The 16,066-nt window shown below is 35.0% G+C and overlaps 1 protein-coding gene across 4 annotated transcripts in view; it reads right to left on the minus strand.

The window, feature by feature from the left end:
- The window catches only part of LOC150092678 (uncharacterized), a 387,183-nt gene that overhangs the window by 185,173 nt on the left and 185,944 nt on the right, over positions 1–16,066 (minus strand). For all 4 annotated transcript variants that reach the window (XM_090414782.1, XM_090414783.1, XM_090414781.1 and 1 more), the window contains exon 11: positions 5,051–5,235. In XM_090414782.1, coding sequence (XP_090270908.1) covers positions 5,051–5,235 — 185 coding nt within the window. The remainder of the gene's footprint in view (positions 1–5,050; positions 5,236–16,066) is intronic.

Here is a 16,066-nt window from a genome sequence, read left to right on the forward strand (position 1 = left end):
CTGGTGAAGATGATACTTTTTTCTTTCCGTAATTTCCTGAGAGCAGTGCATTGACCAGACGATAAATTACTTTTTGGACGGGAAGACTGGACAAGGTTGTTGGCAACGTCAAGTCTGAAGTTATTTGCTCTCTCTGGCGCTAAGTGACAGATCATGCGTTCGATATTATACATTACATCAAGCACCGCACTTCTTTCACACCGAAAGAAGTTGCATTAAGCTTCCTAAGATTTGGGAAACACTTATCATCAGGCCACCTACAACTGCTCTTAGAGGGTGCTCCACCTAGAGAGGACTTTAGAGTCACCCACGTGGTTGGGCTTAGTATTGTGTGATATTTGTGTATAAGTTACATTAGTTTTTTGTAATTCCTGAAGATGTCTCAATGACTGATACGAAATGTCGGAAGTATTAAATTCTGTTTTAATCCTTTCTGAGTGCTGTATACAATCCATTAAGCCTCCAATACGAGATAAATATGAGAGCTCTACTCCAATCAATTGGAATCTCACTTTCCACCCAGGCCTTCTCAATTATGCAGTGTAGCATTGCAAAACTTTTATATTTCCATATATGAGCATTTCTGGTTTAATTTCGTCTACTTTAGCTGCATTTCCATATTTCAAGTTTTTGACAGCTTTTTCTCACTTCAAGTAATGGCAAGAACTCCTGTTTGCATTTCTCTTAAAGACTTTCTACTATACTTGTTTCATTTAACAGTCTTTCAAAGTAATTACTCCAGACATCTATGATATTCTCATCTTCAGTTTTCATGTAATTTTTATCATTTTTGATTCCTTTTATAGAACTCTTTCCTCTATTTCTGAGCTTTTTAAATACCCTCCAAAACATTTTCCCACCTTTCTGATATTTGACTTTATATTCTTACTGAAGTCCTCCCATGATGATTTTTGTTTAGCTACTTTCAAACATTGCTTAGCTCTCTTACATTTTTCTCTATATTCTTTTAGGGTATCTGCTAACTTATTTGCTAGGCATTTTCAATATGCTTTCTTCATTTGCTGGACTACTTTAACTTGTTGTGTCCACCAATGATGTTCTTATTTTTCTATCCTCACAGACAACTTCACCACATGCCTCCTTAGTTGAATTAATCTGTTTTCTTCAGAATTTGCCACTGAGATGCTAAGGTTTGGTTCCTGCTTTCAAGCTGCTTCTTGTTTTCTTCAATTATATCTGAATAGTTGAGTCTACACTTTAATTCTTTTTAAAACTTTTTTATATATTGTTGTTTTCAATGTGATATTCAATTTAATCCTACTTAAAACTAAGTGGTGGTCACTTCCAATTTCAAATTCTCTATACACTCTTGTATCCTAATCCAGAAAGAAGATGATATCACTATCAACAATAACATAGTCAATGAGGCTTTTCTTATTTCCTGTGGTTTTTATCCACATGAAGTTGTGTATATCTTTATATTAGAACTTTGTGTTAGTAATGATTAGTCCATGTCTTGAACAGGTATCTAGCTAATACTTACCATTATTATTAGCATTGTCCTTTTCTTCACATTTCCCTAAAATGCTCCTATAGGGCTGGTAGGATTCATTTCCTACTGTTCATATTTCCAATAAGGACCACTTTTTCCATTTTCATTGGGAGCTACCTGTTCTAATGACTCAATAAATTCTTCTACTTCTTCCTTAGAAGAACCTTCTGTGAGACATAGACACAAATAAGCTTCATTGTCCATTTCCCCATTTTGAAGTGTACCTCCTGCCTTCCAATCAAGAAGTTTATCTTAATGTTTGGTGTTGAATGCTATCGCTCATCCTTCCTTTCCTTGATAATTTTTGACGAATATAACATCTCGTACTTATTATTTAGTAAGATCTCAGATGTTCATCTTTTTTGTTTCAGCGATGCCTATTATATCCAAGTAGCACTTTTCCAGTTCTTCTGCAAGCATGATTTCCATTTCATTAATACTCTTTATACTGATGGTTGCTATCTTCACTTCCTCTGGTGTTGGGTTTATTGATCTTCTAGTTTTTCAACTTTTTGAGTCTGTTCAATGGATTTAATTTTCACTGCTCGCTCTGGTTCCCTGACAAAAATAGTGTGGAATTGTTTAAATGGGCATCACCTCAGTTTGCATGAACTCTCCTCATGTTGCACCATTATATTATTTGTGAAGTCAATGGAGAGTACAATTTGGTTGGCTTAGTCCCAAATTGCCAGTCCGTCCTTAATTCACTACCCAGTGGATACCTATTAACAGGGCACGCCAGTGATGGTGAAGAACAGACTAGGTCACAAGTCCCATTTGGTTCTCAGCATTCCTTAGAGGCATCGTGGAGGTCTCCTCCAGTTATTTGGCTTTGACCCTCAAGCAACCTTGAAAACTTCATTTTCATTATTGTGAAAAGTTAATTTTAACAACAAAACAAACCCCTTGCATCCAACTTTGTTCTTTTGCTCTGCTTACCCAAAAGATAGAATATTTTCCATGATCACAGCTGTCTGTCTCTAGTATACCAGGTTTTTGAGTGGGAAAGATATATATCAAAGTTAAGTCATTTCATATTTCACAAGTAGCAAAAACAGTCCATCTTCCAAGGTCAGTAAGAAGTTTGATTATTAAGCGTCAGAACATTCTAGGTTGTAAATATCCAGATTTTGACCACTGCATACGATTACTAGTCAGGAGTTACTGAGGCACACTATTTTTTGGGCACCTTCTGTAGCTCTCAGCCATTCTGTGATAGCAGAGTGGACCCTAAGTGCTGCTCAGTCACAACAGTAGCTACTGAAATGCTTGACAGAGTTACCACTCAAACTTAATAAATAAATGAAACACCCAATGTTTATGTACTAATTCTTGACTGGAACTTCCAGATTCACTGCCATGACTTACTGATTAATGAAGGACTTTTGTACAGCTTGGGCAGGTTTTGTACTGCTTGACAGCAGTCTCTATTTGGAAAATGCCTGTACATGACTTACTTTAATGTAAAAATCTGAGCACTACAATAGAACATGCTTTTAAGAGCTTGGAAAGTTGATTCTAATGGCATGGAGACAAGGATCATCAGATTTTCTCATTTTGCTGCACTCTTCTTCAGTCAATGCAACTGAAATAAACAATATTTTCTTTTACTCAGTCAGGCAGTGAAGGTTTTCATGGATTTAATTTAGCCTGAAACCTCCTCCTTAACATTACTGTCATCTCATAAGGAAGAAATCCATTGTGATATTAGTCAAAACACTAAACTAACAATAGATAGTAATCTCCTTCAAACTAATTTTAAGTCATGGAATCAGTTCTGAGAAAAATGATTAGAGTGAATAGATAGCATCAATGGCAGAATCAATATTTCTAATACATTTCTTTCAAATGTGGTCTGAGCAGAGTTGATCGGAAATTATATCATTACTTATAAAGATCTGGGAGGAGTGATACAGTTAGTAGTATCTTAGAAAACCAAAATGTAAGATCTATTTTAGAGACCTGACAAAGAACAGAATAGAATACTTGCCATCAGAAAGGTAATAATTATGTAAATGATGATGGAGTACTATCATATTTATGCAGGTGCACACACTATAAAGGTGCATAACATGAAATGAAGATAGTCGATGCATAGCAGATAAATAATGAAAGTGTATCGAGTGCTGAAGAAAAACTGTTTGGCTACATGGAGAAGTTTACATGATTAAATAAATATTCACTGCAGTTTATAATATACCTCTCCCCCAAAAAAAGTGACCATTATTAATACGCATGAAGAATAAGTGCCACCAAAAGTCAAGCACGGACAATCAGTAGAGGGACATTTTACTTATAGCAGACTACACAAAAAATACATTAATTATACTAATTTTACTTCTTTGGATCTCAATGCCATGATTTAAATAAAAGAGGCTGAACTGCTTACATAGATTCTTTGAATCTTCACTGAAAGAAAACAACCATCTCAAAAATGTTCATACTTGCAAAAACTGTAACATCATTAATGTGACAAATTGATAAGCAAAGACTTTTTTTTTAATGTCAACTGCATATAATCTAACACATGAATCTCATGTGACATACAGTGAATGAGCACACAGAAAGTTAACCTGTATTTAAAAGTCAGCAAATACCATTTTTTTTTTTTAAATTATTTTGTCAAGTCTGCAGTTTCATTAAGCAACCCAAAATTATAGGTGACATGCATCTATGCCTGGTTATATAAAGAACAAAACTATTTAGAGAATTTTACATTGATTTGGGGGTTAGCATCATGTAGCCTGTGTGTGCTTGGTCTATGGGGAGTTTTCTGCATCTTGCAAAAAATCATTTTGGTTATGTATAGTAAACAGTCCTACCAACAATACTGATACTTGAATAACAAGTGAAGATCAGTCTTATCTGAATTTATGTTCCACTAATCAAAAATGGCTATGATCAGGTAAATTATTATAATTAATGGGAACTGATTATTATGAATTGCTTTCTTCTATAAGATCTTTTCAGTAAGAAACTTGAGCTGGTGCTCAATGATAAAATATTTTGACCTCTGAACTTGGCCTTATATGTCTGATTTTGCAATTGTTATCAATTGCAAAATCAGACTGCTGGAACAATGTTTGCTTTTATCATCAAATTCCTGCCATGTATCCTCAAGGGGGTGTACAGGTAAAGTCCAATCCTCACCTTCTCGTGGTGCACCCTGTTGGGTATCTACTTGGATACTGAACGAACAAGGATGGGCTGGCAATTTGGGATTTAGCCGACCAAATTGTATTCTTATTGGTTAAACCAAAATAAAAAAAATTAAAAAAATTTTTGCTTTTATAGATTATTATAATGTGCTTCAGGATTATGATAATCTATGAGATTTTTTAGATTATGTAGTTTCAGGATTATTTTTTTCTGAACCAGATATGTATAAAAATGTATATATCTTGACATTTCAGAGATACAATATACTAATAAATATAATTAAATATACATTACAATTTAAAATTTTACCAGTCTTCCTTTAAAACAAGATCACATATGAGGAACTATATTTTATCTCTTGAAATTAAATGCACTTACTTGTTGCAGTGAGCATATTCCACTAAATGATTTAAAGTAACAAAATTATGGTTCAGTGCTTCTCCTGGTGTTATGCGACGTTCTTGATCAAGAGTTAGCATTCTTTTTAAGAGATCAATAAACTCTCTCCTATCAGCTTTTTCAGCTAAGAGTTCTCCGCCTTCAAGATCAGTAGGTACATTTACCTGGAAGATAATTTAAGAAATATTTTAAGCAAAAAATTTTACAAAGCAACATCAAAACATATTCAAAAAATTTATGGAATTTTATTACATAAATTATACACTCATAAGAATAGCAATTTTGTACAATAGTGTTTGGGATATATATTTCAAAGTTCACAGGTGAGTTTGACATCACTATAACAGTTTATTCAGCAATAATAGATAATATAATAAGGAACTATATATATATATAGAAGTGTCAAAGTCTTAGTGAAAACAGGGTTTGCATCTCATGTGGCGTACTACTCAACAATAGTGCAAATGTGATAAAAGTGAAGAAGCCAAAGCATAGTGAGAAACAAACACTGCAGTGGCATTGACAAGAATAGAAGTCAACTGAGAAGTCCAATCATATAATGAATAGAGGAAATTATGTGATAGAGGAAAATATATCCAGCATCTGGGTTCAGGATCACAAGAGATAGGAGGAAAATTTTATGAAGACTTATCGGTAATAGATCATGAAGACTTATCAGTGAATCCAACAGGCTACTGACTTTGTGCTAATAAAACATAAAACATCAGAAGGGGGTGGGGGAGAATCCACAAGCATATTGTTCGTAATTCAGTGTTGCAAAAATCAACTGAAAAAGGGGTTGCCCTAACAATGGAACATTGATGGGTTTGTGTGTGATGCAAAAAATACTAAGCATTTAGAGTCATTCTCTTCCACCCCAAGCTGATTTTTGTAAAAAAAGTTGTCTGGATAATTAAAAACATTATAGCCTAAAAACAGTTAAAATCCTAAAGTGATTTAAAAAATAACTGAAATACAAATAAAATAAAAATTCAAATCTCCATGTCATTCCCCTTAAATAAGTCAATAAAAATCAGCAAATTACTTCTTTCTCTTAAAAGACAAATATGGCCTCCTTGTCTCTGCTTAGTGGTGGTGGTGTTGTTTATCAAGTCCATGCTCATTCATCTCATCTTATTACAGTCAAATCTGTTTGGCAAGTTTCAGATTTCTAAATATTAAACTTTAATTATGCTTATAAAAATGCATGTCTCAGCTTAGGAGATTTGTCATAGGATCCCTTGGGCTTGAATCACTGCACTGAATTATCTTCAAATATCAATGTGTAGTGAATGTTCTCAAGTACTGCTAAATCAGCCCAATCTGAATTCACTTTCTATACCCAACCCAATCTGAATATAACTGCTGTCCTCATGTAGTATAAACAACTGCTTAAGAAGTGTCAGTTGTATATTCATACAATGACAATGCTATAAGAAACATGTAATAAAATATCTGTCTTTAACATTGCCAGGTTATTAAAACTAAGTTACTACTATGGTATTATGTAAAATTTCCATTTGCATTATGTTCTTCAGTAAAGTACTCAGATAAAATTTAACCTTGGCTAACACTTTCAACATATCATTTGTACATTTGTAATGTTTTGCTGTTGCGGACATTTGGTCTTTTTTTTTTACTGTTGAATATTAATCAACAAAATTCGATATTATATATATAATGATAAGCCTTTTTATGTCACGTTTTTTGAAATGTTTTGAAACTCAGGGGCTACCCTGAGTGTCGAGTCATCAGAATTCAAGGAGAACCAGCCTACCAGTCCAGAACTTGGGGGGGGGGGGGACCCTTTCGAGTCATCAGAATTCAAGGAGAACCGGCCTACCAGTCCGGAACACGGGGGATTGGGCATCGTAGCAATCAGGGGGGCATAGCCCTCCACCAGTATTAATATAATATGATACACAAATGTTTAATTCAGGCTGACATCTGAACATAACAGCTGGTAATAATAAGTGTTTTGTTTATCTTATTTATGGCTGTCATTTTTCTATTTCAGTCAGAGGGATGTAAATTATTATTAATGGCCAATAAAAGGAAGGTCATGATGAACTATCAATGTTTTGTGGACAACAGGGCAAAAAACCTTGACAATGTCTGAAACTAACCCACTGTTCTCAAGCTGAAACGTCACATACAGAAACTAGGATTCCTTTATAGCAATAGAAATGTAAATAACCCTTTCCTGCATACCTATAGAAAAGATAGGACCAACTACGCATATAATATAGCATAGTTTTATTTATGGTACAAGGGATATTAACAGGATGAAAAGAGTACTACAATTTAATATAAAAAATATTAAACTACATAACCAACTGGGGCAGGAAGAAACAGGGAAATTTGTAATCCTCTCCCCGCTCCTTTCCAGACCACTCAGACATGGGATATGCATCATGGGAAAATTAGGTGGTGAACCTTTTAACTCCACATGTAAGAAAACAAGCTTCCTATATCACAAATTTGAAGAATTTCTTGATTAATTCAAGTTAGAAGGGTTATCAACACACCACTTATCCAAATATTTGGCAAAACTTTCAAAAGATTTCATCAACAAATTAAGGATAGCATACTGATTGTGACATATTTTAGTACGTTTGAATTCAATGAATCCTTTTTTCAATGTTCTTAGAAAGGACAAGATATGGTTGCCAGAAGTACGATTTATACAAACCAGCAACTTTTCAAAGATTGTCTACACAAAATTCTAAATTTGAATACTTTTAATATGAACAGAAAAAGGCCTGGTAATAGAAGCTTTGATTTCCCCTTATTTATTTATTCGCATGGCATGAATATCAAAACATGCAGTACAATACACTGTCACTTTAAAAACATATAAAATTAAAAGTCAAAAGTCATTTTAAAAACCAATAAAATTAAAAGGTTACATCCATATTGGTCAGATAGTTCATAGCTTCGGGTGTAGCACTTAAAAAGTCCAATGTCTCCTGAATATGCTCTGAGATAACACTGAGTCACAATATGGTCCACAGTTTGTCTCTGAGCTCCAAAATCACACTGCAGGGATGGTCATTTACCCCATTTAAAAAGCATGTCCGCACATACACCATGACCAGTTCGTATTCTATTAAGCTGAGTCCAGGATTTTCGTGGGAGGTGTGAGCAAGCATCAAAACTTTCTTCTAATTCATTGAGAGAAAATTTTGTGATCTCATCTGTCTGGCTCTCCCACTGTTCTTGCCACTTTTGCTTCAGGTCAAAGCTAGATTGTAGTAGTAGTAGTCAGGCTAATTGTAGTGGTGGATGTCTTGATCTCAATCGTTGTACAGTTAAGTCTGGGAGATCTAAATGTATTGGTAAGGCTGTGTTCTCCAAGATTTTCTTATACTCCTGTAAGAGAGCCTTAGTAACTGGTTGAAAAGATTGCAATGAAAAATACCACAGAAGCCCCTAACTATGGTTAAGGCATACTGACATTTTAATTACAAAGGAAACTTAAGTGATTCTTTGGCTGGATTCCAAAGAAACACTCCACTGATTTAACTATTTTTTTAAATAGTTTAAAAAGCATTTAACAGTGAAAATTGAAGAAAACAGAAAAAACTTCCTATTCTAAATCAGCTGATCTTAGTTACTGAATATAAGACTGTCTTTCTGCTGTATAATGATACAGAAAGAAAAAAAAATCCAACCCTGGAAGATAATCACATGCAACTTCCCACCACCATTCTGTTCAAGAGTGAAGAGTTATTAAGAACCACAAAGATAGTTTACACCAAGTCAAGTGACAAAAACAAAAGGAAACAAGAAATGAATTACCTCAGGGAAGTACTCTTAGAGAATGTCTTGTATGAGATCTTTGGAGTATCCATTATTAAAGAATCACACTTATATCACAGTAAAAAGTCGTTTATTATACAGATATTTTGTTTTGCTTATCATACATCAGAGTGGACAAAAAAACAATGATGAGAAATTGGAATAAAAAACAATAGAACACATGTTATATTGGAATCCCTCTATATATAGGGTTGTGAGTTCAATGGTTACAAATTAATGAGCTGAAATTAAAATTAAGACAATTTTGAGTTTAAAAATGGGGGAATAGAATTCATTTAATACAGTTAAGGATGACAATTTCTCACACTTTAGGGCAATCATTAAAATTGAGGTCATGTCGATGGAGTAGGGCTTCAGGACTTTCCTTGTATGAATGTTCATGGTTATACATGAATCTATGTAAAAGTTGAAAATGCAGAAAAGGAACTCGGCATTGTTAGAATTCAAGAATGTGTGAGCAGAGTAAATTTTTGTCATAGTAGCCTAAAGGCTACTATGACAACAATTTACTCTGCCCCTTGAGGATACATATCAGAAAACTGACGATGATGACATAACACCAAATTTATCTCAAATGGACTGGTGTGGCCACTTAAATAAAAAAATGGTAGTAAAAGGTTAGCAAAACAGGTGTTTGATAGCAAGATGGCAGGAAAGAGACCCAGAGGAAGATCAAGGTGCAGCTAGATTAATTCAGTTAAAAGTGCCCTAGAAGCACGAAATATAACTTTATTGGAGTGCTGACAAGTAATAGACGAACTTTGAGGAAAATTGTGGATAGGAGATTAATAAGAATGTAGATATAATGGTGTATTGCTGTCATAGTAGCCTTTATGCCCCTCGAAGATACATATCAGAAAACCAATGACAATCTCATACACCAAGTTTATCTCAACTCGAATGGAAAAGGTTTTTTTTTTCAGGTGCCTTGGTAAATCAAGGTCAAACATATTTGACTGAGGGATGTGTGTGTCTTCCAAAAGAAAAATGACAGTAATGTGGACACCACTGTAAAGCATTATCAAGGTAAGGAAACATTCACTAGAAAAATAAGACATTGATACAATAACACAGATGATGAGGAGCGATGTCTCCTCAAGTTTTATGCACACATCATTTATTATAGATGTTAATACAGAATTAAATTGATTCAACAGATGTGATTCTCCAACTCTTTTTTTTCTTCTTCCTATCATGGATTTTAGGCAAAGTGACCTGTTCCAGTTTCGCTCTCTTGGGCTTCAATTCTTCTTTTTCCATTTATTTTATATACGTATAGTATTTTCAGCCATCTGCTATTGTCTATTCAATTTATATGTTCTAAATATTATAATCATGTTATAAGATATAAGATGTTATAATCAAAAATGCTCTAACCATTTTTGATATTTACTAATAAAGTAGTTAATCGATTTTATATTCAAGGACTGTAAAATTTCTGCATTAGTTTATAGTCCCACTTGATATATCCAGTTGTTTTTTGAGAAATTTAATTTCTGCTTTTTGAATTCATTTTTCATTCTTCTTTTTATGGTCCATGCTTGACTTCAAAATAATAAAGATGATTTAGACAGAATGTTATATAGCCTGCGTCTGGTGTGTTTTTGTTCAGGGATGGCTAAAATATATTACCGATTATACCATTTAATTTAACAAAATTGATATATAAATGTCTGTATCTTTTTGTCATCTTCATATGACAAGTTGCATCCCAAGTATTTTAAAGTGTTTACTTGTTCTAATATATTATTATCTATCACTATTTTACTTCCTAATGGGTTTTCTCCTTTGAAAGCTATTATTTTTATCTTTACTTTAGATATTCTTATATTATATTGTTCTGAAATTTCATTTAATGATTTGAATGATCTCTGTCAATCATTCTGGTGTTGTTAATACAATATGATCATCTGCAAATAATAGTGTGTCTATCTTTATATGTATACATACCAAATTGATTGTTTCCAGATTGTTATAAATTTACTTATAAATATCATCATCAAATTACTGCCATGTACCCTCAAGGGGTGTACAGGATATGATAGTACTACGTGAAAAATTTACATCATTACCAACTTCCTAGCTACAATTTTCCTCCAAATCAGTCTGTTACCTGTCAAGACTCCAACATTATCAGATCTTATATTTCTATTTTCTAAAGCATTTTTTACCATATCAATCCCCCTATATCTTGGTATTCCTCAGGGTCTTTTTTCTGCCAACCTGGCAGAGAACACTTGTTTTGCTAACCTTTCCTCTCCCATTCTGTTTAAGTGACCATACCACCTGAGATTAGCTCTGCTAACGCATTCCTGAATGCTGACAATATCAAGTTCTTTCCTAATATCTTTAATATGATATCAAGTTTTAAATATGATATTGTATATAACTAATTTAGTGTTTTGGCTAATTTCTCTCTTATTCCATATAAATTTATTCAGTTGAATTCTTACCATACCAGTTTTGTTGATTCTGTTGTCTATTTCTATATTTAATTTACCGTCTTCACTAAAAATCATGGTTAAGTAGCTGAAATGTTTTACTTGTTCTATAGGTTCTCCATTCACAATGTAGTTAATATTTTCGATGCTTCTGCCTATTTTCATTATCTGTCTTTTATTGCTAACCTTCATACCATATCTATTACAACAATTATTCAATTTAGTCAGGGAATCTTGCAGACTTGTAATGGATTTATTTACAAGTATAACATCACCCACGTAAAGCAAAGAGCTGACATTGACATCTTGTCAATGTCAGCTTATACATAAATTAAAAAGTAGATGCAACAGGGTACGTTTACCATACTGCTGTTGATATTTCTTTCCATTCTGATATTTGCTCTAACTTGACTTCTATTTTATTTTTTGTGTATATTTCTTGAATAGACTATTAGAGGTGAGGTTTGATATATTTAAATTGGTTAATGTTAGTATTTTAAAAAACTTCTGTCTATTAACTATATCAAAGGCATTTTCATAATCAATGAAGAACATGTTTCTTTTTTTAAATTGTCTTCTCTTTTTGATTATTTTTAGTGTGAAAATTGAATCTATGTAAGATCAGCTTTTTTATTATTATTATTATTACTATGTAACACCTCCAGGGAGTCCAAAGATTCATCAAGGGATGGTACCTACTCTACAGCTCAATCCACCAACTACAACAAACAGCAATTACTGTCATCATCTACACCAGGGATCGGCAACCTTTTCAGACTTGCAGGCCACATTCAACTTTTATTTTTAATAATCGTACCAGGTATGAATAAATATCTGTACCAGATATGAAACAAGCATGAAACTCAATGAAAAATTATCACATAAAAACAAAGTAATATAGTTTATGCATCACGATATGTGTGTCTCCCTGCTTAATGTGCCTTTTGTGATTGTTTTCCTTAGCCAAATTACCTATATCCACTTTACAACCTGAGGTGCAAATTCAAATCGAAGCATGCAAAGTTCATCAGTCAGGTCGAGAAGAAAATTTATTTTTTCTAAAACTCATGGCAGAAAATGCTTACAAATGTATGTGCTTGCAACTATCATCTTTGCAAAACTGATTTTTTGAAACCGAATCCTTCAAATCTGTTTGGTAAGCATCGATAAAATTTTTGGATGTTTTCTAATGAAAATGCGTTCTTTAATGTTTCATTGTGCTGTAATTTCAAAAATTCCATCTGTAGTTGGTTTGGTATGTCATCAATGTCGATTAAAAGTCTTCAAAAATAATTGCATATCGATGCTATTTTCATTAAAATCAACAAATCTTGTTGAAACTTCCGTGTGTAAATCTTCAATAATACCAACAAAAGTTTCCTTTTGTTTGTATTTCCAAGTTGCACAGGTGATATCATGAAATATAGGTAGAAAATTATTTTTAATTTATTATTCATATTATAAAATGTATTATTTAAATAATTCAACATACAAGCACGTGCCATGTAAATATGGTCAGCTTTTTATGGGACACCAAAAATGCATGTCTGGGCTGCATGCGGCATACGGGCCGCCGGTTGCCTGCCCCTGGTCGACACCAACGCCATCTACCGCCCATCATCACTAGTATTTTCACAGACAATCACAAACATCCATCCTGCAGCGGGATTTGAACCTGCAGCCTTTTGGCTGGAGAGCAAATATGCTGACCACTCAGCCAACCAGGCTAGCATAAAAAAAGACTGATCAAGGGGAGGGCACCCACTCCACAACTCAGTCTCCACCAACTATAGCGAACCAAAACTACCATCATCATCATCTATACCAGGGTTTCCCAAACTGTGTTTCGCAGAAGATGAATAAGTGTTTCGCGAGAAGTTCTCCTGGAATTTGTCATTTTAGTTTTCTAAGCATTTTTCATGAATAAATATTTTATAGTGAAGCGTATAGAAGGAGGGCCATAACTGCTAATGACTTTAAGCGTGAATTGATGGGTGGTGTGGAATGAGTTCGATGAGCGAAAGGATTTATATAAAATGGACGGTTTACATTTGACTGGATTTGGTGTACGGAGACTTGAAAAGGTGTTGTCGAATGTAGTGGAAGTGAATGTGCAGAATCAGGGAAACTAGAGTTATTAAGGGAGGGGGGGGTAGATATGCAGATTTTAGGGAGACAGTTGAATATGTGAATGTGTGTAATATGCCCAAGCGACTAGAAAAGACCACGAATCAGAATGAAATAGTTAGTATAAGGCATCAAAATAGGGATGGAACAAATCGGCTTCTGCAATTCGTATATACAAATGCCAGAAGTATTAGGAACAAGAAGGAAGAATTTTTGGCCTTGGTTGGCACTTGCAGACCACAGGTTATTGGCATTAGTGAAACATGGCTGGCAGAAGATGACACAGCTAGTGGGATTGAATGTGAGAGGTATGGTGTGTTCAGGAGTGACAGAGAGAATAAAATGGGGGGAGGAGTGTTATTGATGATAGCTGATGAGCTACAGCCAAGAAGAATAGAAGTGGAACTGCAGGATAGAGAAAAGAGCACATTTGAGGCTATTTGGTGTGAGATTGAAACTAGCAGAACTAAATATACAGTTGGGTGCTGCTATAGACCAGGTGATGAAATAGATGGTGGAAATAGTATGCATAAGCAAATAAAAGAAATGAATGGAAGGAGGGTAATTATTATGGGAGATTTCAACTATGGTGTCATTGATTGGAAGAAGGAGAGGACACATGGGAGGAAGGAATTGGATTTTATGCGGTTATTAAGGGATAACTATCTGCAACAGCATGTAATGGAAAATACTAGGGGTCAGAGAGTGTTTGACCTGGTAATTGCATCTGAAAATTTGGCTGTAACAAATATGACCACATTGCCACCAATTGGTGAGAGTGATCATAGGGTTTTGACTTGGGAGGTGGGTAAAGGTGTGGAATTTACAATTAAGACAGGGTACATGTGGAATTATCAGGCTGGTAAGTAAGACAAGCTTAGGAGTTTGATTGGTTCAGTGCCATGGCATGTACAACTGCAACAGCTAGAAGTTAATGCATGGAAGGCGGTTAAGAAGTGTTTGCATGAAGCAATGGCTGACTGTATATGAAAGTCCAAATAATAAATCAAATAGGGATTAAATGGATGAATAACACCATTAAGCTTGAGCTGTAAAAAAAAGAAACAACTATGGAGGGAATTTAAGGAGAAAGGTGACCGGCAGGCACATGAACGGTATAAAGCGCAGGCCAGAAGGGTAACGAGTGTGGTAAGAAAAGCAAAAAAGGATTACAAAAGAACATTGGCCATGAAGGGTAAAGAGAATCCTAAACAGTTTTTTGGATATGTTGCAAGTAAAAGAAAAAATGTATATGGCAGAATGATTGTAAAGAATGCCGATGGTAGGGAGGTAACCGAATCAGTTGATATAGTTGAATTACTGAGCGAGCACTTTGCAAGAATATATCTTCCAGGTGGTGACATTGAAGAAATGAATGAACCAATAGATTATACGGGAATTGTGGTGAATGAAGTGGAGGTAGGTAGCCTATTGCAAAACCTCAATGTCAATACATCTGTGGGATTGGATGGTATACCAGCTCGTGTTGTACGAGAAGCAGCTAAAGAATTGTCAGTACCCTAGACCATTTTGTTTAATTTGAGTCTAGGGTCTGGATTAGTCCCGAGAGGTTGTAAAGAGGGGAAAATAGTTCCACTGCATAAAGGAGGTTCCAAGACTGCTGTTGTAAATTACCGACCGATTAGCATATCAGGAATCATTGTCAAGGTCTTGGAGAAATTAGTCAAGAGAAGAATATAGGATTGGATAGATGAAAATGGGATACTGTATGGGGGACAACATGGTTTTGTGAAGGGTAGATCATGCCTCAGTAACTTGCTCACGTTTAATAACACAGTAATGGCTGAACTGGATAAGGGTAATGGGTTTACAGTGATTCTACTGGACCTTGCCAAAGCCTTTGACAGGATACCACATGGAACTCTAATCAGTAAACTGGAGCAGATGGGGATGGATATAGGGTTGGTGAGATGGATAGGAGGGTGGTTGATGGAGAGATACCAGAGAGTGGTTTATTCAGGAGTGGAGTCCAAAAGACGGCTTGTGACTAGTGGTGTGCTGCAGGGTTCTGTTCTTGGACCACTGCTTTTCAATTTGTTCATTAATGATATAGGAAAGGATCTGAGAGAAAGTGTTCACTTGTTTGCTGATGATGCAAAGTTGGGTAGAGCAATTGTGAGTGCACAGGATGTCAAAATTTTGCAGGATGATTTGGATAGTTTGGAGGACTGGGCTAGGGAAAATCGATGTCAATTTAATGTGGCAAAGTGTAAGGTTATGCATTTTGGAGTGGAAAGATTAGCAGCAGTATATCACATTGGTGGAACCATACTCCAGGTGCTTGATGAGGCCAGGGATTTAGGAGTGTTGGTGGATAGGGAATTGAAGTTTGGGGGGCACAGCGCAAAAGTGGCTAAATCAGCTCATCAAATCACTTGGTTGCTGAAAAATACTTTAACAAGCAGAGACAAACAAGTTATTGTTTCTCTGTATCGAGCCTTGATAAGACCCCATCCAGACTACTGTGCCCAGATATGCGCACCAGGGTTTCTTCTTGATGGGGAGGAGGTGGAGAGGATTCAGAGACGAGTGACCAAGATGATAGCAGGTCTGTGGAATGAACCTTATGAGAACAGGTTGAAGA

The sequence above is a fragment of the Typopeltis vanoorti genome, chromosome 25 (assembly GCF_054136105.1).
Source record: "Typopeltis vanoorti isolate ZY-2024b chromosome 25, IOZ_Tvanoo_1.0, whole genome shotgun sequence".
Taxonomy (NCBI): Eukaryota; Metazoa; Arthropoda; class Arachnida; order Uropygi; family Thelyphonidae; genus Typopeltis; species Typopeltis vanoorti.